The sequence below is a fragment of the Diabrotica virgifera genome, chromosome 1 (assembly GCF_917563875.1).
Source record: "Diabrotica virgifera virgifera chromosome 1, PGI_DIABVI_V3a".
Classification (NCBI taxonomy): domain Eukaryota; kingdom Metazoa; phylum Arthropoda; class Insecta; order Coleoptera; family Chrysomelidae; genus Diabrotica; species Diabrotica virgifera.
In genome coordinates this window covers 83,625,045-83,652,465 of record NC_065443.1, presented here as the reverse complement: position 1 = coordinate 83,652,465, position 27,421 = coordinate 83,625,045, and the positions used below count along the sequence as shown (strand labels likewise).

The window sequence follows — 27,421 nt, the reverse complement described above, 5'->3', positions numbered from 1 at the left end:
TCCCAGTTTTAACTTCAAATATCTCGAAAACTAATGATTTTATGGTTACTAATGAAGAGTAGGTATATTATTTACATGGAAAGTATTAAAGAATTTAAAAATTATACTAAAGTAGCAATTCCGTCAGTGGCGTAGAATTTGAAAAGGGTTAACCATTCACTTTCTCCTATCGTACGCCTCTGGTAGTAGCCAGAAACGTTTAACATCATTTAGTAGAGTGTACCTATATACAGGGTGTCCCAGACTAATTTATCAAGGCTATATCTCTTAAACAAATAGAGATTTTCGAATGGGAAAAAACTGATCTATTCCATTTTAATATGGCGTGGATAAAATCATCCCCTAAATATTCATCCCTTAGTTACAACCCCTAACTTTAATTTTTTTAATAGCACCCTGTACACTTTTTTATAATTTTGGATGTGGTCTTCGATCGCCTATACAACACATTTTTTAAAAATAAAATCGGTTCGTAAGCAATCAAGAAAATATCAGTTTATTTTTGTTAATTATGTGTCCGAGACTAATTTATCCAGGCTATATTTCTTAAAAGAATACGGATTTTCGAATGGGACAAAAACTGATCTATTCCATTTGTAATACACTATATGGCGTAGAAAAAAACATCCCCTGAATATTTATCCCTTATAGTTACAGGGTGCTATTAAAAAAGAGTTAGGGGTTGTAACTAGGGAATGAATATTTAGGGGATGATTTTTTTCTACGCCATATTAAAGTGTATTACAAAAGGATAAAGGGCTAGATTACAGTTATTGAAAAGATTATAGTTTTTGTCCCATTCGAAAATCTCTATTCGTTTAAGAAATACAAACCGATATTATGAGTACTTACGAACCGATTTTATTTTTAAAAAATGTGTTGAATAGACGATAGAAGATCACATCCAAAACTATAAAAAATGTACTGGGTGCTATTAAAAAAATTAAAGTTAGGGGTTGTAACTAAGGGATGAATATTTAAGGGATGATGTTTTCTACGCTATAATTAAGTGTATTACAAATGGAATAGATCAGTTTTTGTCCCATTCGAAAATCTCTATTCGTTTAAGAGATATAACCTGGATAAATTAGTCTGGGACACCCTGTATAGTACCTGCACTTTTGCAAAGTATGATAAGGATATCTCAAATACTTTTAAAGTACTGGATACAAATAATTTTTAAATTTTTAAATTAAATATCCTGTAACTCAGTAATAAGAAGCTACATTTTATTTGAGCGATTTGAGTTAAATGTTAACTGTTTGTATACAATAGGTACTCTAAAATTATTTGACATATCCTTATCATACTTAGTAAACTGTGTAGGAGCTGTACACCCTAGTAAATTATGTTAAATAACCGTTTCTGGCCACTACCAGAGGCGTACGACAGGGGAAAATGAATGGTTGACCCGTCCCACATACTATGTCACTGGCGGAAGTAGGTAGGTAAATACAGTGGGTGATCATATTATTAGAGCATCCTAGTAAAATTCAATGTTTTAGATGAAGGGTATATAATTGAGCTGTATCATATATTAATGCATTTGTTTCCATTTGGCTGTGTTGTTACACTTTATGAAAGTGCAATAAATAGTTTGACAATAGTGGCAACACGTATGTGTGGCAATGCGTGACTCAGATGCCATTGTTTGTCAGTGCTGCCCAGCCTAGCTTGCAACTCGTGTGCCTATTATTGTCTATTCTTGGTGTTTAGAGTTATCATAAACTTTGTGAGTTTCAAAAAAGAATTTAGTAAAAATTGCGAGTTCGTTACACTGGTGGTACCAGAATATCATGGGAAATCCAAAGACATCTCACCAAGGAAAATAGCAGAAATAAAAATTTTAATATTCAATACTAATCACTCTAACAGAAACATAGCATTCATTTCTAAAGTTTCAAAGGCAACGTGTACCGTATAAAGAAAAAACTTACATACCATTATTAAACAAAAGTAAAATTTTCTGAGGTGGCTCTAATAATATGATCACCCACTGTACTATAGACTACAAGCCGCTATAGGTGAAATTTGCTAATCATTTTAGGCACGATAAGACCCTATAACTTAAATAGTAGAACCTAAAAAAAATCAAATATGAACACTGTGTCGTCACTTTTTAGTGGAACATGCGTCGACAGTGGCGCATCAAACTTTCCACTTATGGACGGGATAAACAAATTAAAAGGTACCCTTCTTCACTCCCAGAACTAATTTTTTTTTCATTTTTTTAAGTTTTATGTGATTAAAAAATAAGACTCATCGGAATTTTAACCCACCACTCTCTTCCCCCTTTCCCCACCATCAAAAACTTCATTTTTCCTTTTTATTTTTTTAGGGGCGTTGGTTCCAATCAATTTTAAAATTTCAAAAAATTCACACGCACAGTTAAGACTATTACGATACATGTCTTATTTTATAGACCCCTAGGTTGAGGGGAGACTGGGTAACAGTGAGACACTTTTTTTTCATTTAACCATAAGTCCACTACTGCGACATGTATAAACTAAATTTCTTCAGGATTGTACTCTCACATGTGTTCATTACACAAGAAAAAGTCAAATTTGAAAATAGCTCGGTTTGTTTAGTTTGTATTCGACACATAAGGTCAAGTTGTCATTTGTCTCAGTGTTACCCATGCATGGGTAACAGTGAGACAGTATAATATTTATAGGAAAGAAAACATAAAAAAACATTTAAATTACAAAATATTTATTTATATGAAAAATAAAACAAATAAAAAAACAAATTCAAGTTACAAAGTACTTATTTATTAAAAAAAATAGGGATCGGAAATAACGTACATTTATTAAATTGAAATTTGTCTCTAATGAAAAAAAATTTGCCGTTTAGTATGACGTTAACAAACTGGCCTTGGCAATATCATCTTAATGCCTTTTACTAAAAATTTTAGAAAAAAAAATACAAAATGTAATTTTTTTATAACATCTGCGTAACAGTGAGACATGTCTCAATGTACCCCGTCTCACTGTTACCCATTTGCCATAAAATTTAAAAAATATTATTTTTGTTATAATAAAACTTAGTTTGCATTGCTAAACTGTGGCATCATGTTTACTAATCTACACACAATGTCGTAGTAATACTACAAAAATCTTAATAATTAACATGCTTTTATAAAAAATTCTCAAAATCCCAGTATTATTTTACTTAGTGCCCACCAAACACACTTTATCACGATAAATCCTAAACTGACACTGCACGGCCGCCGAACATATTAGTAATCAGTAACCAGCAAATACAGCAGGCATGCATAAGTAATAATATCTCCACGTGGCGAAAAGGAGGGAAAATATTTCAAGTGTCTCACTGTTACCCAGTCTCCCCTACATAAAAATTTTTAATTTTTATTTTGGAAAAAAGTGTATAACTTTTTATGGGTATGGCTGCAGGTCTACTTTTTTTTAATGTTATGTATTTTATCAAACACTATATTTCTAATTTTTTTCAGATATTTTCTTAAGGTTCGCCCCCTTAAAAAATTAAAAAACTGTTTTTTATGGTGTTTTTGGGGATTTGAACGTTTTTCTCCCATTTTTAAATTTTCTAAAGGACTCATTTACTTTAATTTACATATTACCTATAAAACAAACATTCATTTGATCTATTTTGAAGTCTATAAAATAGGGAAAATCTCCAAAAACCCCCTAAAAAACAGTTTTTTGTATTTTTGAAGGTAGCGAATCTTACGGAAAAATAAAAATTATTTTTTTTTTGAGGTTATGTACACTTAACCTAGGGGTCTATAAAAAATAGACATGTTTTGTAATAGTCTTAACCATGCGTGTGAATTTTTTGAAATTATAAAGTTGATTGGAACCCCCTAAAAAAACATAAAAACGAAAAATGAAGTTTTTGATGATGCGGAAAGGGGGAACAGGGTGATGGGTTAAAATTACGCCGAGTCCTATTTTTTAATCACATAAAACTTAAAAAAAATTAAAAAAATTAATTAAATTAATTAGGTAATTAATATAGCGGCTCTTAGTCTACTATTTTAACGCAATTTTTTTATTCTCCGCATTCTATGCAAATAACATACTCTTTATTCGTAACGATAAAATCATTAGTTTTCGAGATATTTGAAGTTAACATAAAAAAAATAAAGGGGCACATTACATTAATCAAAATAGCTGTGTCATTTAATTTTTTTTTAACGTCTAAAGGGTCTATTGAATAAAAAGAAGTATTTGCTTTTACTTCCTCGTATTTAAGTATTTACTTAATAGTAATTTAATAAAGCATTAATATATGACTTTATTCAATTAATATTAAGTAAAAACTTAAATAGTTTTAAGTAAAAGCAAATACTTCTTTTTATTCAATAGACCCAATATCTCGAAAACTAATGATTTTATGGTTACGAATGAACAGTATATGTATTATTTACATAAGAAGTATTGAAGAATATAAATATTGCACTAAAATATCAATTCCGCCAGTGGCGTAGAATTTGGGAAGAGTCAACTATTCACTATCCCCTGTCATAGGCTTCTGGTAGTAGCCATAAACGTTTGTTTATTATAATTTAGTAGATGTACATTACCTACACTTTCTGCCAAGTATGACAAGGAAATGTCAAATATTTTTAAATTATTGGGTAAAAATAGTTATTAAATTTTTAAATAAAACCCTGTAGATAACTCAATAACGAGCCACATTTTATTTAAGTGATTTGGGTTAAATCTTAATATTTTGAGGTCTAGAATCTACAACTCACAGATTGGACATTCTTAATGAATCACCATGTATAAACATAGTTAGTTTACAGTATTGTTTCATTGAGTACCTAATTCAGACTTGGACGATCTTATGCTTTTATAAATTTTATAAACTTTTTTATCTTATGCACTAAATTTCTCCTGGTAAATTTCATGATTTTGAACTTCTGGAGGTTTATGTTAAGCATAAATTTGAAGTATATTCTGTAACTACAGTCAGAGCCTGTTGTATTACATCTTTGACTGTGCCATTAAATTTGCTGTGGGCTTAGATGACCAGGTCACCTACAATAACCGCATAGCCCAGAATATGATGTTTGTTGATCTGAGTCTAGTTATCAACATTCAGTATATATCTGCAACTCGGTTTATCTATTCCCTTTAGACCAATCACCTTGTTACTGCTTTGTAGGAGGTGTTGTTATCAGCCTCACAGACTTATCTTTTTCCTATCTGATTTTGCAAGGTTAGAGTTTAACTGAACTACCTTTCAATAACGATGTTTTGGCATGCACAGTACAAGTTAGCCTGTAGTTTGTCATGCATAACACCCATTTTATTTTGTGCCCGTTTTCCTTAGAACTGAAAGTTATGGTCTCCAGTCCGACCTCCTGCCTTGCATCCAGTGGTAACCATGTCTAGGTCCAGCGTATGCCTTATCTTCTTTTTACTCTTTTTAAACAATATTCCACTTTTCCTCACATACAAGGATTACGATACAATAAATGCAAACCCTACACACAAGTTTAGCTTTTTGTCAATCCAAATACTTATTATTCCATATTTATATTTTATTCCTAGAAATCAGTATGTACATTAGAACCATAAATATGTTTATCTAGTATCAAAAACAATAAAGCAATAGATACAATAAATTACAAAATTACAGAATAATTCTCGTAACATAAATCTTCTCCTTATTGCTCTAAATAACTTTACCATCTAATACATTCAAATATTAAAACAAAGGAACAAATAGTAATACTTTAAAAAGTTTTTTGAAACTATTTGTTTTTCTCAGCTAATTTAGAACTGATCATATCTTTAAATTGTCCTAATATTAAATTTTCTCTCTTTTGTCTCTCCTCTTTACTGAACATAGCCAATGCTCGCTTTTCATCAGCAGAATAAATTTGGTTTTCTTTTCTAATACGTACAGCCTCCATTCTTCTGTGTCTAGAACCGGACATAACATACCCCACTGACTCATAGGACGCTATTTCATTTGATGTTAAACCAATTTCACCTCTCCTGGGTATACGCTTGCCTAAAAAAAGATAACGTAGTAAAAAACAACGTGACACTTAAATCAACAAAGATACACTTGAGTCCACGATTCTTTACCTGTGCGTTAATACCTGGCGAGATAAAATACATACTTTTTATCTATCATCATTCTCTTCCACGCATGAATTGAATGACAAACCAGCTACTGCCTGTTATTAAGTAAGAACACATGTTATTTTTATAAAAGCTCTAGAATCAGTACATTGAAAAGAGATAGGTACATAAAAAGACGATTGGAGATGTGTTCGGATTTTAAGTACAATTTTGACGTTTTTGGTTTGTTTACTTTTGTGTCTGTCAGTCTGTTGAATTTTTTGTGTTTTTTTTGTCGAATTTTTGCATTTTGAAGTTTTTTATATAACACAAGCAGTTGTTTTCACAACCAATTTTATAGTGGAGTTTGAAATTTTATGGTAAGCATATTTTATTTTGTAATCAATTTTTACAACATACAAAGCTAACCTCATTCACACAGTTAAGGAATGGATGTGTTTATATCGCACCCTCAGTGCAAGACTGCAGTAACTTAAAAGTTTTATGAAAATGAAGTAATCATGGAATTCGATTGTAAACATGCATATCTATCCCCTGTAAAACTTTAGTAACTTTCAAATGCTTTACTAGCTAAATATTACAACAACAACAGTTTAACTATTTTGCACGGTACATTGCAATGGCTTCGATAACAAGCAATGAAACGCACGAAAAAAGTAAGATACATATTTGTTATTTTAATATCTATATCTGTGGTGTTTAATTTCAATATAAAGCTTGTCTATGTAATCCATTAACGGCTGAGACAATAAACAAAGATTTACGAGACCAATCTATTCATGTAAATTTTGTGTCCTTTGTGTAACATTATATTTTCCATAAGATGTGTGCGATGTCATTTGACCATTTATTTATTAAATTGGATTAAAAACACATAAATTAAGACTAATTATTTACAACCAAAAAGTATTTTTTCTCATGAAAGGAAAAACAGTTATCTTAAAACTTGTGTATTAACAATACTGACAGGTCAAAAATATCTATTCACAGAAAACTTGTTCTATAAAAACTAAATCCCAAATTGTATGAAATCTTCATGTAACCTTCCTGGGCGATTGTCTTATCATATTGTCCCCCCGTAATTCCCAACTTTTACTAAGGTAGTGTATTCCAATCCTTTTGTGAATCACGGTACTCAAGGTAGCCTGATTTGCATATTTTTTATTATAGTCCTTTTGTTTTGAATTTAAATAAAATTATTGAAAATTTTACAAATAATTATCTGCTACTTAAACCTGCCTACAAAGAACAGCCAAAAATTCAAATGGCCAAAAAGAAAGATTTGGTATACTTATGCCATTCGGGTATGATACCAGAAGCCCACCATAATTTTTATAAAAATATTTTGGCACAAGATGATGTACGAGAAGACAACAAACTAATAGTAAATGTGTCTATACTTTTTACAATTTTTTCCATGCAAAAGTGTTGTAACTTTGAAATTCTAATACTAAATGTGTAGTGATTAACAATTTTTTCCATGCAAGTGTTGTAACTTTGAAATTCCTAATTTTTTTAGCATTAATATTATTTTATTTAAATTTCTATTTTTGGTTAATGTAATATAGGCTAAAAAGCATGCAAAATCATAATTAAATGTTAATTTTTCTTAAAACCGATGTTTTATTTCACCGATATTAACACGAAAATAAACAAAATTGTCTTTACCTCGAAACTTACTTATTTTGACTTACTGCAGTTTTATACTGAGGGTGCGATATTTCTGCCAAAGTGAATAAAATGACGAAAAGAAAATATGTTATTGAATTTTTTTATAAATTGTTTATTTATCTACTAATCACTAATGATATTAAAATCATTTATTAAGCTACTTCAAATGTAGCTGTAATTCTGCACCAAAATTTTAAAGCAAAACTTACATTTGACATTATATTTATTTGATAATGTCAAATTTTATAATAAAACCTGTGATCGGAGCAGTAGCAACTTTCTGTCACTTGCTGCTGTGTTTAGTCAATTACTAACTTATTTCGTATGCTTTAAATGATAAAGAATTTAAATGGTAAAGAACCCTGGACTCAACTGTTAAGTTTGTATTACATTACATAATTACTTTGGTCTATTAATATTTAATAAATACCTTCAGCAACATATGCAGCCATTGCAGCACCTTCACCAGGCAGTAAAGCTTTACCCATCTCTCTATGAGTAAGGGTAGCATGTGCTTTCTGAGAAGGTCCTACCATAGATTCTTCATTATCATCAGATAGGTAATCATTTTTCACTGCTGCAGGTTTTTCTACCCATTGCTCAGTTTCGGAATCACTATTACTGCTACTACTGCTAACTTTTTTCTTCTTTTTCTTTTTCTCCTTCTTATGCTTCTTTTCCTTCTTCGACTTTTTCTCTTTCTTTTCCTTCTTTCGCTTCTTTTTGTGTTTTTTCACAGTGCTCTCTTTTTCCTCATTTTTTATAAGTTCTTCTTCAGAATTCAAGTCTTCTGGTTCTGGTGACTTTCCCCAAATAGTTGGACAATCTCTGACACCCAATATTTCTCGTTGTTGTCTGCGGGACTCCATAAAATCGTCTTCATTAAATTTTTTACCAACATCCTTGGATCTATAACCAAATCCATGATGTTTTCTATCATGTTTGTCATCATGAGTGTGATTTTTATGAGGGGATCTTGATCTAGATTTGGGGGACCTGTGTTTTTTCGTTCCCCGCTTTGAAGAAGGTGACCGAGATCTTCTTTTCACTCTATCATGTGAACCCATCTATTAATATTTATTTATAATACATTATAACTCATTTTTTATTATTATCATAACAAACTCTTTAAATTCTATTATTTATTATGACATATGACATATATAACATTATGACATATATGACATTTGAAGTTTAACAAACAAGCAAGTGATGCGTCTCCTTTTAAGTATTCTTGTCTCTCTTAACAAATTATTTCATAAATCATAAATCATATAAATCAATTAAATTCATTGTAGTTGGCTCTCTTAAAACTATTTCTAGAATTAAAATAGACTCCCGACGAAAAATATAAACCTATTTTTAAATAATTTAATATACATGTTAGAAATTTATAAATAGTAACATAATCTTATTTGTAACTGTAACTGGTTAATTATTTTTATAAATATTAGTTTATAAAAGTTTGAAAAATAAAATGATTTTCTTTATTAAACAGTGCCACCTGGTAGGTGTTGCTGATAGCTTTTCCAAGGACCGACGCCGGTAAAAAACATTAAATGTGAGGTTAAGATTTGTTTGGTACTCAGATTTTCAGATTCAGAATTCTTAAAAATTATTGCACCTATTATAGGATATATTTAACCTAACTAATTTGCATAGAATATAACGCTGTTTAAAAATGACCGAAAAACAACCAAAACAACTATCTGCTGCCGAAGCCGAATTATATGACAGACAAATACGTTTATGGGGAATAGAGTCTCAAGAAAAGTAAGTATGAATAACCTTTATAACTTGGATACTCAAAAAATGTATTTTTGTTTCATTCGTAGATTACGTGCAGCTAATGTGCTTTTGATTAACATACGAGCTCTTGGATCTGAAATTGCTAAGAATATTTTGTTATCAGGAATCAACTCTCTGACAATATTAGATGATGGAATTGTCACAGAGAAGGAACAAGCTAAGAATTTTCTTATTGCTGGAAATAGGACCGGAGATAAGGTTATTTTTATTTAGTTAAAACTTATAAAAAACGTTATAAACCTATGTAGTACTAAGTAATTGAATACTCCTTGCAGCTCCCGGAGCGAACCATGGCCGATTACAGACGCTCTCATCAGTTGTACACCCACCTAATCTTTACGGAGACAGTGTTTCCCTCACCGGCCATGGTTAGCTCCGAGAGCTGTATGTACATAAGGGTGTGTTTCTAAGGGCAATTTTTGAGTAATAATTGTTTGACAACATGAATGGATCAATCTGGAGTAATTAGTGGAGCGATATGGAGCAAAAAACTGCGACAATTATTTTGGTGATAGTGCTTCTAATTGTTTGATATACCTATTCCATATTCATCAGCTCAATGTCGCTGATACAAATTGCCAAATATCCAATGAGTATAGAAATTCAAGGCAATTTGTTTATATTTTGTATAGGGAATGGGCACATTTTAGAAGAGGTCAATCAATATAAGTGGGGTGTTGGATCAATAGGGCTTTTCATTAGTTGTCATTTGTTTCGAGCTTCTGTCAAAATATGTTGTAGAATCTCACGGTTCTTAGACATTACTACGGTTGCCTAAATCGACTAACCAATGAACATTAAGGGTGAGATTACGTCACGAGAGTTTACTGTCATTTGAATCGTAATATGATTTTTTTCGAATCCTGAGAAAACCAAGTATTTTAGAAAAATTTAAACGCAGGATGCAAGATTACATTATTACCGAGGGCGGAAAGCCCCTTAGAATAAACAAGCAGATTCTATTGAATGAAATATTTGAAATTAAATATCACATTTCTCTTTTATTTTCAGCCCTGTAACTTATTAAAATAAACATTATAGAAGTTTTCAGGGACTTTCAGCCCTCGGTAATAATGTAGTCTTTCATTCTAAGTTTAAATTTTTCAAAAATATTTATTAGTTTTCTCAGGATTCGAAAAAATGAATACAATTTAAACACATTGAGAATTTTGACATGCGTCAAAGTTTTGCATTAACCCTCCGTTACTCGCACACAGTGTATGAGACCGGGCCTCTAAATAACTGCCTGTAACTCTGATTGTAGTGCATATTTTCAATTGCTGCTGCATATACCTCTTCAGTCATCAGTCAACTGTGTGTGAAGTCCACGTGCAGTGTAAAAAAGTGTATTGTACTTTTAATATTAGGCAAGACCTATTAATTAGTCAGGTAATTAAAAGTAGTAAGTTTTAATTAGTCAGGTAATTTAAGGTCTTTTTCTTATTTTTAATGTTTATATATTTGTTTATTTATATTTAGATATGGATTACGAGAAGGAGAAGCAAAGATTATTAAAATTATTTGAGGAAGTATCGACTGACGAGGAAACGTATGAAAATGATAATTAACAAAGTTACTTTTTGTTAAAGTAATAATAATGTTGACACAAACGCATATTTACACAATTATATGATCATTATATTCATTAAATAATATAATTGTACAAAATTTTGCAAAAAAAAATTTTTTTCAAATATTGCTGACCCATATTTTTGGACCCGGTCTTCTGCACCGTGCGCGAGTATTCGATCACAAAAAGTTGGCGCGAGTAACGGAAGGTTAACTAAATGTAAAATTCTGAACTGTTGAATTCCAGCTTCCCTAATAATTATTTTACATCAAAAGACATTAGAAACTATTTGAAGAGGATTGAAATCTGTATTGGAAATAACTGTTAAAATTGGTCTACGTAATTATAAACATATTCCAAAATTTTGTAAAAATCTAATACATTTTAGTTTCAGCCCAAACTTAGGCCACACACAATGCAATAATGTTCACATTTTTGAACTGTCAATATTTTTATTTTATCATCTATTGTTTAAAAACAATACAGTTGATAAGATACCCTCAGTTGCGGAGAAAGGACTAATAATAAAGATTTTTTTATTCAGTCAATGGTGTGAGCACTGTCAGTTAAATAGTAACGTGTGGCCTTACTTTTACACGCATACATATTGTGGCAAATGTATCATATTTTTCAAAATTTTGGAATGCATTTAAATCGTAGAACAATTTTAACTTGTGATTTTAATACAGATTTTAATTCTCTACAAGTATTCTCTCATGACTTTTGATGTAGAATAATTAGGGAAGCAGGAATTTAACAATTCAGAATGTTACATTGAGTTTCCTATGGCCCTTTTTACGATTCACCACCCGTTATAAGATAAAATGTGTACTATTTGTCTTATTATTTCATAAAAACACAAATAATACACATATATACACAATAACACACATTCAATGATCGAAAATAATTTAAAAATATGGGAATGTAAACTCTTGTGACGTAAAGTCAAAAATATAAGTCTCCCCACCACCGTCGGACAAGACAACCGTAATAAAGTCTAATAACCGTGGTAGAATCTGTGTATAAAATTAATATACACAGATTATACGACATATGACAGAAACTCGAAACAAATGACTGTGAATGAAATGCCCTATAGTAGCCTATATCCTGATCTAGAAATAAGAGCGAGAATAGAACAGGCCAGAAAATCATTCGAAAAAATCAAAAGACTGCTATTTTTAGAAATTTCCAAAAAAGTATATGAGTTTATTACTTTTACGCGAGGATAACCCCTCAAAGATTGCTTGCTGAAAAAAAGATTAAGGTGATACAGTAGCGATCAACAGGTAGCCAAAACGCGTTCCAAGATTACGGCTGTAATTTTGAATATTTTTTCGAGATATTTGGCACACGTATTTGTAATATAATAAAGAATGGCGGTACAGAGCCCAATTTGAAAAATATATTAATATGTGGAAATTACTCTGTAATTAAATACAATATTAAAAAAACGAGCCTGTACCGCCCTTAAGGAGAATAAACAAATACACTTTCTTCAAATAAACTTTTTTATCCGATGCCTAGATTTTGTGTCATTTTGGAACTACTAATGAAATAAAAAATTTTAGTAGTTCCAAAATGACACAAAATCTAAGCATCGGATAAAAAAGTTTATTTGAAGAAAATGTATTTTTTTGTTCTTCTTAATGGCGGTACAGGCTCGTTTTTTTAATATTGTATTTAATTACAGAGTAATTTCCACATATCAATATATTTTTCAAATTGGGCTCTGTACCGCCATTCTTTATTATATTACGAATACGTGTGCCAAATATCTCGAAAAAATATTCAAAATTACAGCCGTAATCTTGGAACGCGTTTTGGCTACCTGTTGATCGCTACTGTTTCCTTTTAATGGAATTATATTGGGTTGAAGTTTGAAATATATCTCTATTTTCTATGGATCCCCAGTAGCTGGCATCAAAGAGTTAAGTCAAGTTTTGTTGATGCAGGAATTGGTCCTCTCATAATCATAATGGTTGGTTGTTTTGTAATTAATGGGCTAACTTTATTCACACAAAAATCAAAATCACTTCAGAACATTCTAGTAAAGTTTTTAAATAAAATATCATGTGAAGTTTGCTTCTATCTTGCTAAAAATGTTCACATCCAGATGATTTTCTTTCTTTTTTTGCCTCCAACTCATGATAATAAAAGCACTACAAGCCACTGCTGCAAGAATATTGTCCAAGTTGTGTGTGGTTTTTCAACTGTATTGCTTTCATACATGAAAGCATTTTCTATTTTCTTCTAGTTGCTCCTTAAAGCTCAATATTGTAGTTGCTAAACATTTCTCCAAATCGATACGTGTTATCATTGCCATAAATTGCTTGATATTTTGTCATAATTGAACATTTTTTTGTCGCCTATGTAAGCGCACCTTAAAATAAATAAATAGAATGTTATTGGCTCTTTTTGTTTTCTAAAAGGTTTTAATCCTGATTTTTTGCAGATAGCTGAAGCTGTATTAGAAAGAGCTCAAGCGTTGAACCCCTTGGTTACAATAAAAGCAGATTCAGATTCTCCAGCATCGAAAGATCCCAGTTTCTTTAAAGATTTCACAATTATTGTTGCCACATGTGTAAAAACTGATGTGTTACTCAAAATCGATAAAGTATGTAGGGCAAATAATATCAAACTAATTGCTGGAGATGTGTTTGGACTGTTTGGATATTCTGTTGCTGATTTTCAAAATCATCAGTATCATGAGTAAGTTCAATTCTGATTTAATTATTCATTAACTTTAAAAACCATTTACAATAATTCAATTGGCAATATGATGGATTTATAGCAGAAGGCAAGAAACCTTGAAAATCTATATGAAAGGTTTAAAAATTACACTTTTAGAGTTGTCTCTTTAAAAACGGTATATCATTTTATACATGTGGATTTTGTTATGTGTTTTCATTAATATTTTTATTTTCATTAGTTCCATGCATCCTTTCAATAAATATTTAATATGATATTAATTTTTTCATTCTATACTTAAATATCGAAACTTTTATAGGGATCAAATCCAGTTAATTAAGAAAGGAAAGAAGAGGACTCATAAAGGTGAGAAAGTCACTGTTAAAGTCCAGTGTGAAATCAACTATCCAGATTTAAACAAAGTTCTCATACTGCCTAATACAAAACAAAATATTGATAGTATAAAGAAGTCCAAAAGAAGAAATGATTTGTTTTACCTCGTTTTAAGTAAGTTATTTTAAATTAAAGTTTTGATGATGGCGATATATAGCTGTTCCATTATATCTTTGCAGAAAAGTCATGATGCATTTGCAAACAAGTTAAATCAAAACATTAAGTGAAACATATGTCGATATGTAATATCATTGATATGTAATGTCAATGTAATAATTAGGAAAGGGCTATTATCAGACATATTTTATAAAGTTATATTGTACATTTATATTTAACTATTCTATAATATATTATTTAACACATTATAACTTTATAAAATAAACACAATAATATAATATAAGTTATAAATTCCAATAAACACAACAAATATGCTAATGTCACTGTTACTGAAAATGATAAATATCAAAATTCATAGTAAACAAGGTATCAAAGACTAAACAATATTAAATTAGTCTGCTTGATTTTGCTTTTGCATTTGCCATTTCTTTGTCACATTCTTTTTCTTGTCTAAAACCGTCCTTAATCGTAACATGCTGCTGCCAAGTTTTATCACTCAATTTCCATTCTCATGTTTAATACATAAAATATGTTTCTTTTAGGCTGGTATAAAGTCAGTTTATTAATTCTGAAACATTTATCAAATGCAAATCTTGCTAGAGCTTCAATTTTGTCTGTATTTCATTCTTCTTTGTATATCTTTAAAAATTGTTTTATATAAGTAAAGTGGTCCTTGAGATATAGCTTGTGGGAATCTATCCCTATTTATAATGTGAAGATTGCTTAGGTAATTTGGCAGACTCATTTAAATACTTTTTAGTAGTATCATAAACACTGACTATGGTTTTTGTCTGTTTTGTCATTATGTCATTCCATGAGAAATGTTGTCAAGATCCCCAAAACTTTCCAGTTAAAAGAAACCCCCTAACCAACGCGAAACTTTCGCAGCCGCAACCTACGCGGAATCGCGGCGAATCGATAGGCACAGCAACTTATGAATGTGTTCACACTAGTTTGGGCGGTATCCGCAGCAGTCGCAGTAGATCAGCGTTGTTTTCATGAAACGCTGCGTGCATGGTTTTTTCCGCTGCCGTTGTAGTTTCGCGTAAATTAAAATGGCTGTTACAGAAAAATTAATTGAAATTGTGAAACAATATCCTATAATATCGTCGGTATACTACGAAAACCAGATAAATGTCGAAATACCGAAATCGAGAAAAAACGTTTTTAAAGTTTAGTGCTTTATTTTGAATTAAGCGTACCAGTTGTGTTTGATATTCGCTATGCTAGTGAAAGATGCATATATCAGAAATATTATTCTATCATTAGTTTGAAATAGTTAAGAGACCTAGCTGATTAAACCTAAATTTAAGATCGAGGTGCGATCACTTACCTGGTTTTACTTGTAAATCAAAATAAATCACACTGTATTAAAGACACTTATCACCTTTTTACTGAATATGGTAGATATACAGCAGTAGAAATATATTGTTGTCCGGCAAATATATATGTGCTCTTAGTTGGTTTTACATGCAACAGAACTTTGATTTTATGGAAGTAAGTAGCGATATATTGTTTTATTTGAAAATGAAAAGTTGGTTAGGTGTAACTTATTTGTTTATTACACAAATTATCTGCTGAATGGTAAGTCGTATCATTTATTGGGTTTTACCTGTAAGTAGAGCGTAAAAAGCTGAGAAATTTGGTATACTTAGCTCAATATTTTAAAATTTGTCATTTATCTGGTTTTCGCAGTATACTGACGATATATGAGAAAAAGGGAAGATTATAGAAATATAAGAAAAAAAGATAAAATCTAAGATAGTATAGGGTCAGAATTATGATAAAATGATTAAATTAAAATGGATATTTTAAATTACTAAGAATGCATATATCCTGGCTCTCCCAGGATCAATCTTTTCACGGTTTGCATGTGGGAGTGACATTTCAGGATTATAGTAATATAAGTAGTAATATAAGTACATCTTTCACTTGTTTTTTAGTCATTATGGCACAAAATATATTTTTCTTTATAAACAATACTTTTTCTCATTTAAAAAATCACATTTCAAAAAAATTTTTATTAGTAATTTTATTTATCATGGAATCAGATTCCAGTTATAAATCCCAATTGGCTTACTGAGAAGGAACTCCAAGTATTCGCTGATGCCGAATAAGGTTTATAACAAACAACTAAGTGTATTTTTTCAAAAAAACATAAACAAATCCGCTGTTTTTAGGTGTTTTTTCTTGTGGCGTCTAAAGTACGCCACGGGTGTAGTTATGTTATAACTTGATGCGCGGGTAGTTAAAGGTTAAAAAACCACTGGCAAAATTTCTGACTGGCCAGCTATAACCATACACACAGGAAGTACACTCTTATGTTAAAAATGTAAGCCATTTTATCAAGCATATAAAGGAGGTGAGTCTAGAGACTAGCCACTTTTTATTTAACTTCGATGTAATCTACACTATACTCACCACTGTTCCAGTAAAAGAATCATTTAGAAATTATACACACAAAATATCGAATACCACAGGATAAACTAAATCTAATGAGGCTTTGCTTGAATAACACCTATTTCCTCTACAAGGTCCAAGCATACAAATAAGTTAAGGGAGCACTGATGCATGTAGGTTAGTTGGAAGATTAACCTACAACTTTTACATTTAGAGGTTTTTTCATATTTAAAGGTCCATTGACCATATGAAACAATAAAATCCCGTTAACGTGGTAGTTCCTTTCTAAAGTACATAATCAATAGCCTATAAAGGGAATATTTAAACAATTTTCATTTTTCTAGAAGTATTATCAATTTTTTATACAGTACGTAAATCGTTCAGCTGGACATAGGGAATATACATTAAGAGAATTGTGTCAACTGCGCTAACCTGTGTTAGTTGAAGCTTCTGTTAGAGTACGAGTTTTTGGTTCAATAAAGCTGTTAGAACTAATAGAATGAGTGAGTTTTGAGGCTCATAAATAAATCAAAAACAAAGTTTATGATTAATGAATTAATAATTTTACTTTGATTTTTAAAATATTTTTCATTTAAAAATCAATTTCAAAACTAAACCGTTTTCCCATTCCCTTAGGCCAAAAATATTTAGCTACTACATTGTCATATTTTGACGTTTATTTGTGTCAGTTGAAATGAGTTGTCAAATTTTTGGATATCAAAGCAGCTTATGATAATGTTAATATATATTTGATGTATGAAAAACTAATAGAGATGAATATTCCGATCGATTTAGTAAATCTTATTTTTGCATTTTTAAATAATAGGGAAATTTTTATTAAAGATTGTAAGAATAATATAATTGGCCCAAAGGTATCCAATTTAGGTTTAGCGCAGGGATCCCCACTAAGCCCCACATTATTTAACATCTATACCAAAAATATTCACCAAATTCCATTAGGTAGGGCTCAATTAATTCAATATGCAGATGATATAGTTATGACAATAGTAGGTGAAGATCCAAATAAACTAATAACAGAGATAAATGATAATTTAAAAAAGATTCATGCTTGGGTAACTGAGCATAATTTACAAATTTCTATTAATGAATCATCAGCTGTATTGTTCAGAAAAAGGAAAAGTTACAAATATGTTCCTTATATTATGTATAATAATAATATAATTCACTGGTCGGAATCAGTTAAATACTTAGGGGCTAATTTAACTGGGTCTTTAAACTGGTCAGAGTTCATTCAGAATACTTGCAATAAATCGGAGAAGGGGCTTAATATAATGAGAGCATTATGTGGAACCTGGTGGGGATCGGATCCTAAGACCCTAATAACCATTTATAAAGGTTTAGTGAGATCACATCTAGACTATGCTGGTAGTATCTTAACACCTGGAAACAAAACGGTTTTAAAAAAATTGGATTCCATACAATTTAAAACTGCGAAAGTCATACCTCTCTTTAAACGTAAAGGTTCGGCTGATGATCATAATAACTTTCGTCCAATTTCTCTTTTGCCAATTCTTTCCAAAGTGTTTGAGAGAATCCTAAAGAAGCAGATCAATGACTATTTTGAATCTAATCGGCTTTTTGCAGTGCAGCAATTTGGATTTAGAAAAAACAAAACAACAACACTTGCTATCGATCATTTTACAGGCAGTATTTTGGAAGGATTTGAAAACTTTCTTGATACCCTTGCCTCGTTCCTTGATCTTACTAAAGCTTTTGATTGTGTCACTCATAGTATTCTTCTTAAAAAATTACATGCCTATAATTTTCATCCTATGTCTATTCAATTGATTGAGTCTTATCTATCAGATAGATTTCAATATGTGTTTTTTAACCAGCTTAAATCTGATAAAAAATCTTTGATGTATGGAGTGCCTCAAGGGTCAGTTCTAGGTCCAATATTATTTCTCATTTATATAAATGACTTGGGATTTTCACAAGAGGGTCCGGTAAGCACAGTCCTATTTGCTGATGATACTACATGCTATCAAAGTTACCACCCTTCCCAAATCAGTGATATTGATCTTGAGACCACAGAGAGCAATTTGTTCCAATGGTTTTTGGCAAATCGTCTTTCTCTCAATAACTCAAAATCACAAACAGTGAACTTTACCCTAAGACATAACACCATTACACATCCCATTTTAACAGATTGTTCACAGGAAGCTAAATTTCTTGGTGTTTATCTTGATCAGGGACTCACTTGGGAACGGCACATACTGAAACTTTCCCAAAAGCTCTCAAGCCAACTCTTTTTATTTAGAAACCTATCTAAGGTTACCTCCCTTCAAACCCTTCTTACATCATATCACAGCAACTTTCACTCACGACTAACTTACGCAATCCTTTCCTGGGGACACTCTTGCCATATAGATAAGGTGTTTGGTCAGCAGAGAAAGTGTATTCGCATAATCACAGGTCAGGGTTATCGGGACGATTGTAGGCAGTCTTTCAGAAACCTGAGGATTCTCACACTACCTTCTGTGTACATTATGCAGTGCCTGTTGTATGTTCATCAAAATGTAGATCTGTATAAAACACAACAGCATACTTATCAGACTAGAAATCATGATGCCCTTGTACCAGACTTCAGTCGACTTGAGAGGACCAGAAATGGAACCAGATACCTAGCATTGAAATTTTATAACTGTATACCAATATCTATTAAAAGTCTTGATTTTAACCAATTTAAGAGACAAATTAAAAATTATCTTCTGATGGGTGCTTTCTACTCATTTGAGGAGTACTTCAGATCTAAATTTTGTTTTGTCCTGTAATTTAATTAGTGTTTAGTTTTTAAATTTTAGTAATAGGTTTTTTTTACTGAAGTACTGTCAACTTTTAATGTAATTTTAAACAATTTTAATTATTGCTGACCTGTAAAAGTACATTTGTACATTATTACCAATAAATACTCTACTCTACTCTACTCTAATTTCAAGCTTTAAGAATTGTTACTGGTTGTATGCGTTCAACTCCTACAAATGCATTATTATCTGAATGTGGTGAAATGTCTCTAGAATACAGGGTGAGGCAAATAAAGGGCCTATTAGAAATATCTCGAGAACTAAAGGTAAGAGAATCATGAAAATTGGGATACAGGGGTTTTGAGATATGAACTATGTAATGAAAATATTTTGGTGTCTTTGCTACTTCCGGTTATATCGGAGGTTGATTGTAACTTTGTTTTTTTAAATGAGACTATATATTTTTACATTTTTAGACTCTCCTTGATTTTTTCTTTCTTAAAATATAAGTTATTGTAATATTATACAGGGTAGTTTAAAAGATAATTACGTTTTCTTATTAATTTCGTAGCAACATTCACACCCTGTATAATTGTAGTAGTTTGACACAATAAACTATATTTACGTTCAAATGATATTTAATATAGTCTACTATTGTTAAGAATTATTGGTATGGTTAAATTTTTCATTTTAGTATACAGGGTTGATCGAAACTCGGAATGAGTATTTTGTGAGTTTTCTTAAATGGAACACCCTGTATTTTATTATTGTAATGAAATGCTATTTTATGGTAATTTTTAATTTCTTTAGCATTCCCTATACCTAACTGCTTTAATTTGTGAGTTGTTGGTGATTCAAGCCTAACATTAATTGCAACACAAAATACGTGAAATTTTATTAGGTTGGCCGTGAAAATATTCAATCACAAGTTTTCAAAAATAGTCCTTGGTATCTCAATGTTCCTTACATAGATAGAAGACATATAACAACTATTATCAGAATGCGTACAGGTCACTGTTTGGTTCCAAATCACCTATTTAAAATGGGGATAGTAGAACATCCTTATTGTGAATGTGGTCAATTAGCAGATTTACAACATGTGATTCTTGAATACCCTATTAATACTGTGCAAAATTTTGATTTATATAATGAATTAGCTAAAAATGGGTGCCCAACACCCATATCCCTTACAACCCTTCTTTATAAACCGCAGTTGGTTCTTATTAAACTTTTAATACATTTTTTGAATATACACAAAATTAAGTTATGAGGAAAGTAAAATATTGAAAATAAATTAATAACATAAATGAATATACACTCGCGATCATAAAATTCGGGTCACCTTAAAAATCACCGATATTTCATTTTTAACGAGCTTTATCGTAAATAATAATAACACAAATACAAACTAATACATGTTTCTGACAATTATTGTCGGCTTAGCGATTTCCTTTGTAACAAAGAATTCCTATATTGCCGATTTCGCAGAAAAGTTCAAACGTGTCAAAATGAATGGTATCTATAACTGTCAAACGCAGCGACCACCGTTTATTATTGCCGTTATAATTGTTCATTAGTGTCATTATTAGTGTTTAATATTGTTTATTTTTTGCCAAAAATGCCTTTGACTGTTGTTGAAACAGCACGAATTGTTGCGTTGTGGAAGACGGTCACGCTCAACGGCAAGTCGCAAGAACTGTTGGTGTAAGCCTTTCTACGGTTCAGCGAGTACTTCAACGATTTCAGGAGACGGGTTTGCTAACCAGACGGCCTGGCTCTGGACCAAGAAGAAAGACCACGGCACGAGATGACCATTTCCTTGTGAGTCAAGCTTTACGAAACCGGACCTCAACTGCAGTTATGCATCGAAATCGTCTACAGGAAGTACGAAATTGCAACGTTAGCGTTGCAACAATCAGGAAAAGATCTCGCTCTTCTGGACTATCTTCTCGGGTAATGGCTACAGGACCGCCACTTCGCCGGGAGGATCGAGTTGCACGACTAGCTTTTGCTCAACAATACGCGCATTGGGGAATTAACGATTGGAGCAAAGTGTTATTTTCAGATGAATCCCGTTTCTGCCTAACTCGATCCGATGGACCTGTAAGAGTTTGGAGGAGAACCGGCGAACGATTTTGACAAGCTTGCATTGCTCCAAGAATGACATTTGGTGGTGGCTCGGTTATGGCTTGGGGAGGTGTGGCTTCCGACTTCCGCACAGAGTTATCTTTTGTCGAAAATGGGTCCTTAACTGAACGAAGGTACATTACGGAGATTCTGGAGGAATATGTTATGCCCGCCATGGTGGGGCTTGGAGAAGATACCGTTTTTATGCAGGACAACGCGCGACCGCACGTTGCCAGGATCAGTATGCAATACTTGGACGAGGTTGGAATTACGAGGTTACCCTGGCCAGCTAGGTCTCCGGACATTAATCCTATCGAACATATCTGGGATGATTTAAAAAAAACGTATTCAAACCCATATACCTTCTCCTAACAACGCACAGGAGCTTAAGGATCTGTTAGTTAGAGAGTGGAATAACATACCACAACATGTAATCCGGAGTAAAATTGAGAGTATGCCCCGTCGTCTGCAAGAGGTTATTAGAGCAAGGGGAGGCAATACACGATATTAGACATTGAAATTTCACTGATGTTCTACCACGTTCTCTACTATCCATTTTTTTTTTCGTTTGTCTGAATTATCAACAATTTGGTTTGTTATCTACTCTTTCAATAAAAAACCGTTTTTTTTTCAAACAAACATTGATGACAAATAAAAAATACATTAGCTTAGCCTAAAAAAATGTTATTACTGTACCAGAGGCAAAAATGTTCAAGAAACTTGAAATTTTCAGGGTGACCCGGATTTTATGATCGCGAGTGTATTATAAATAATTTGAAAAATATGTCAAAAGTACACGTGAAAATATAATTCGTATAACCGAATAATATAATCTTTTGTTTCTATATAAGCATTCTGTAATCACCTGGGTCTTTCAATATACCTATCTGAGGCAACAACATGGGATTGTGTAATGGTCAGGTGTTGCCCTGTATAAGAGAAGTTTGTGCCTTTGTTGTATCTATTCCATGCCAACTCAAAATTGCCTGTAAATAAGATATAGAAGAATAAGATTGTGTAATGGTCGGCAGTTACCCCTGAGAGAAAAAAGTTTGTGTCTTGTTATATTTGTCCCATGCCAACTCAAAATTGCCAGTAAACTCAAAAAAAAGTAGAAGAATAAGATTGTGTAATGGTCGGCAGTTGCTCCTGAGAGCAAAGTTTGTGTCTTTGTTGAATTTGTCCCATGCCAACTCAAAATTGCCAGTAAACTAAAAAAGAAGTAGAAGAATAAGATTGTGTAGTAGTCGGCAGTTGCCCTCGAGAGAAAAAAGTTTAATGTCGTTGAAAAAAAAAAAGTTAAGTTTTTGTATTTGTCCCATGCCAACTCAAAATTTCTACTAAATCAAAGAAGAAAAAGAAGATTGTGTATTGATAGACAGTTGCCCCCTTAGACAAGAAAAGAGAGGTTGCCCCTAGCGTGAAATTTTTTTTATCTTGTCATGTTTGTCCCACACCAACCAAAATTACTAGTTAACTAAAGAAGAAGAAGAAAAAGATGAAGAAGAAGAAGAAACAAATTGTACAATGTACTAACTCCAAATTGTAAGTGAATAAGGGATTTTTCCCTTGTTCCGAGACGAGATGAGCTGGCCAAATACCCAAGTAGGTGGAGGCCAATAAACTGAAGAAGAAGAAGAAGAAGAAATGAGTTGTCAATTTTGAGGTTAATGCCCCTTAAGAGGATCGGTACGTATTTTCGGCTGCAATGCTATTCAAATGGGGATTCATTTTTTTCGAATCCTGAGAAAACTAATAAGTATTTTTGAAAAATTTAAACGCAGAATGAAAGAGTACGTTATTAGCGAGGGCCGAAAGTCCATGAGAACTTCTATAATGTTTATTTTAATAAGTTGCAGGGGTGAAAAACTAAGAGAAAATTTAGTGTTATTTTTAATTTCAAATATCTCATTCAAAATAAACTTTTTATTTATTCTAAGGGACTTTCGGCCCTCGGTAATAATTTAGTCTTTCATTCTGCATTTAGATTTTTGAAAAATATTTATTGGTTTTTTCAAGATTCGAAAAAAAATGAACACAATGTCCGTGGTAATATTTTCCAAATCTATCTTTGTCATACAATGCACTCAGTCGAATAGAATATTGTCAGGATAATTTCAGTCAGACACTGACAATCAGTGACAATTTTAAATATTTAACATGAATCGGGAATATTTTGAGTTGTTGATTAAATAATATTGATATATAGTGTATTTGATAAATAATTGATTTAAGACGTGAACTTTATAAAAAGTTATTTATTGTGTATTATTTATGGAAGATAGAAGCAGAGAATACATCAAGATATATTCTGTGATCCTAGTATTTTGTTGCTAAAGATGTTCAAAATTGTAAGTGTTCCATAGTAACAATATATTATTAAAAAATCACTTTAACTCTTTTCTCGATTGAGTATTAGTTTTTGTTGTAGGTACATATAAACTATTACAATAACTGAATACATAGTTAGTGAAAAAATTATCATATTTATTAACTGAATTAATAATTTGTAATTATACAAAAAAAACTGTTATCCAAGAACATTCAAAAGCCATCTCTTTAAGTTAGTTATGGCATTGTCAAGTAGTATGACTTCTAGTAATATTTACATATCCATACCAGTGTGAATTTTACTACACTTAATTTGCCATGTAAAGACAGAAAAGGTAGGGATAGCCGTAAAATATTTGCGAATTATGTACCCATGGCCTTAATGGTAACAACCAAATTGTCATCGAGAGAGCTCAGTTGCCACAATTACCTCATTATAATACAATGTATTTATTTATGTATCTAAACATATACAATGTATGTTCCCTATGTTCAGCTGAACGATTTATGTACTGTATAATTATGCATATTTCCCGAAGTTCTCTTTATTAATATTGAATTCTTGTTTTAGCTTTGCTTGAATTCAGAAATAGAGCTGAACGCAACCCTGAGGCCAGTACTGAACAAGAAGATATAAAAACTCTGCAAAAGATCAAAAATGAGATTTTTGAATTGTACCAAGTAGATGAATTGAAATCAAAACTAACAGACAAACATTTTGATCTTGTTTTCAGTGAAATAGGTCCAGTGTGTGCCATTTTGGGTGGTGTTATAGCTCAAGAAGTCATCAAAGCTGTTTCCCATAGGGAAGTGCCCATAAATAATATGTTTTTGTTTGATCCGATTACATACGACGGAACAGAAGAAAATGTAGGTGCTTAAATTTGCTCTGTAATTATTGTACCTTACAAATTAGCAAAATACTTGTGTTTTAATTTTTCGTTAATTGTTTAATTATGATAGTAATTTCACTTTAATTTAAAACATTTTTGAGTTTTCTATATTTTGGGGAGAAATATCAAAATATATGATACATATTACACGTCCTAATGGCAGGTCCCAGCTGTACCAAAATCAGAATAAGTGTTTGTATCTGTACGAAAATGACATGTATTTTAAGATATGGTTTTTATTTCAAATAAACTGGAAAAAATCATAGAAATTTAATATATGAGGCTATGCGTGCAACAAGGGTGAACTCCAATGGCGAGTTTGCCCTTGTTGCCCGGATAGTCTCATATTCTTGGGTTTTGAGGCTGTTTATCAGTTTGAGTAGGAAGTAAGTCAATTATAAGTATTGAATCATTGGATTTTCAATGATTTATATGAGTGATGAATATCCTACCATATACAGGGTGAGTCACCACTAACGGGACGGAAGATTACAGCGAAATGGTAAAAGATTTGAAAAAAAAATTAAATTAGTAGTTTGTAAGTTGATAAAATCTACATTTTAAAATTATTTTGAAATATACAGGATGTCCCAATAAATGGCGGCGTATCAAAGTTATATTTTTTCTTATGGAACACCCTATAATTTATTGCATTTTTAATTGTCCACAAAAAGAAGGTATAGTTTCATAAGGCTTCCCTATACCTATGTACAGAGTGTTCTGAGTTATGTTGACTTTTCTTAAAATGTAAAGTTTTAAAAGAAGGCTTATTCTCAAGTTATTTAAGAAATTATAAAAAAATTACTTTTACATTTAAATATTTGGATATTGGTTGAGTGTATTTCATGATTAATTATTACACATTTATTTACAGGGTGTTCAAAATTTACAGTTTCATTATTGGATTATTCAATGTGTCATATGATTCTTATTTAAAATGGAACACCATGTATATTAATAAATAATTATACTAAACAATTTTACCTCTTTCGAATGGTATATGGATGTCCTATACCTAGGTCTCACAGTTTTTGCGTAATTTACAATTATTTAAATTCTTAATATATAAATCGATTTTAAAACAAAAGATGTAGTTAATTAATGGCATTGTATGACATTGTCACCTTATGACAGTACGGTCTGGTTTTTATTTTATAATTAATGTATTCCATGATTGATTATTACACATTTATTTACAGAGTGTTCAAAATTTACAGTTTCATTATTGGATTATTTAATGTGTCATATGATGCTTATTTTAAATAAAACGCCATGTATATTAATAAAGTAATGTACTAAACACAGGTTCATCTTTCGAATGGTATAGGGATGTTCTATAACTAGGAGTCATAGTTTTTGCGTAATTTACAATTTTCTTAAACGGTAAATTGATTTTAAGAATAATATTTATAGTCACTCTCGATTTTTAAACTGTACGAAATAAATGTTTGTTTACTGTATCATAATGAAATGAAAATTATGTCTATTTACTAGACCATTATTATGAAAAGTAGGTATATTGGTCTGTATACAATACATTAAAAAAAACAGGATCTTCTATAAAGTCTAAAGTCCATAAACGATAAGTTAAATATTTATCATAATCCTGTTTGGTTTAATACTGGTGTAGTTGAGTTTTATATGGATAATAGTGGTTTCTCTTAAGTATTCTAACAGTCGTTTGACTGATGTACAATTCACCCGAAATTTTTTCTTTACTAGAATAACTTTCCGTATGCAACGTTACCAGTAGCTCGGAATCTATTGAAATCTCTCAAAAACTTCCTTTTTTGGGTGTCTTCTATCAGTATACTTTTGAGCGTAAACTTAAGAAGGTAAGATACAATTTTGCAAACACTCCCCAATGCAAAGTACCATGTCTACTCTTTCGTACATATGATTATTCATTTTTAGGAACAATTAAATTTGAATATCATACACGGATGTTTATATTTTTGATTATTTCATTCATAGGAGATTCTGACCAATAGAAAGCTACATAAATCTAAATTAAATCGATAATTTTTGATAATTTCCCGTCGTCAAGTATATTACGTCAGATGCCCTTCGTTGCTACGAAAAAATAATGTTTTAAAAATTATAAAAGTGATGACTTTCAACCGTCAAATTAATATTTATAACAACTGTGTGTTTAATTGTACTAATTTGTACTTACATAAATAAATTACAATAAAATTTTGGTGTTGAACAGTTTTATTCATGAAATAATCGCAACAAATTGCACTCGATCTCTAAAATTAATATAGAATTTTAGAGCTCTTGTGCAATTACTACTGATAATTACCAGACCGTACTGTCATAAAATGATGTCATACAATGAGATACATCTTTTGTTTTAAACTCGATTTACAGATTAAGAATTTAAATAATTGTAAATTACGCAATAACTATTAGACCTAGGTATAGGACATCCATATACCATTCGAAAGAGGTGACTCTGTTTAGTATAATGGTGTATTAATATACATGGTGTTCCATTTAAAATAAGCATCATATGACACATTGAATAATCCAATAATTAATCATGGAATACATTTAACCAATATC

The 27,421-nt window shown here is 31.2% G+C and overlaps 2 protein-coding genes across 2 annotated transcripts; one reads left to right on the top strand and one right to left on the bottom strand.

Moving 5' to 3' along the window:
- Positions 1–5,512: 5,512 nt before the first annotated feature.
- On the bottom strand, positions 5,513–8,916 carry LOC114329072 (NKAP family protein CG6066). Its single transcript, XM_028278086.2, has 2 exons — positions 8,185–8,916; positions 5,513–6,009 (listed from the first exon to the last, which is right to left on the bottom strand). The coding sequence occupies exons 1-2, from the start codon at positions 8,819–8,821 to the stop codon at positions 5,747–5,749; spliced, it is 900 nt and encodes a 299-aa protein (XP_028133887.1). The 5' UTR covers positions 8,822–8,916; the 3' UTR covers positions 5,513–5,746.
- A 261-nt stretch (positions 8,917–9,177) lies between these two features.
- Positions 9,178–26,654, top strand: LOC114329071 (SUMO-activating enzyme subunit 1). Its single transcript, XM_028278085.2, has 5 exons — positions 9,178–9,527; positions 9,590–9,761; positions 13,592–13,848; positions 14,147–14,334; positions 24,532–26,654. The coding sequence occupies exons 1-5, from the start codon at positions 9,436–9,438 to the stop codon at positions 24,840–24,842; spliced, it is 1,020 nt and encodes a 339-aa protein (XP_028133886.1). The 5' UTR covers positions 9,178–9,435; the 3' UTR covers positions 24,843–26,654.
- Positions 26,655–27,421: the final 767 nt, after the last annotated feature.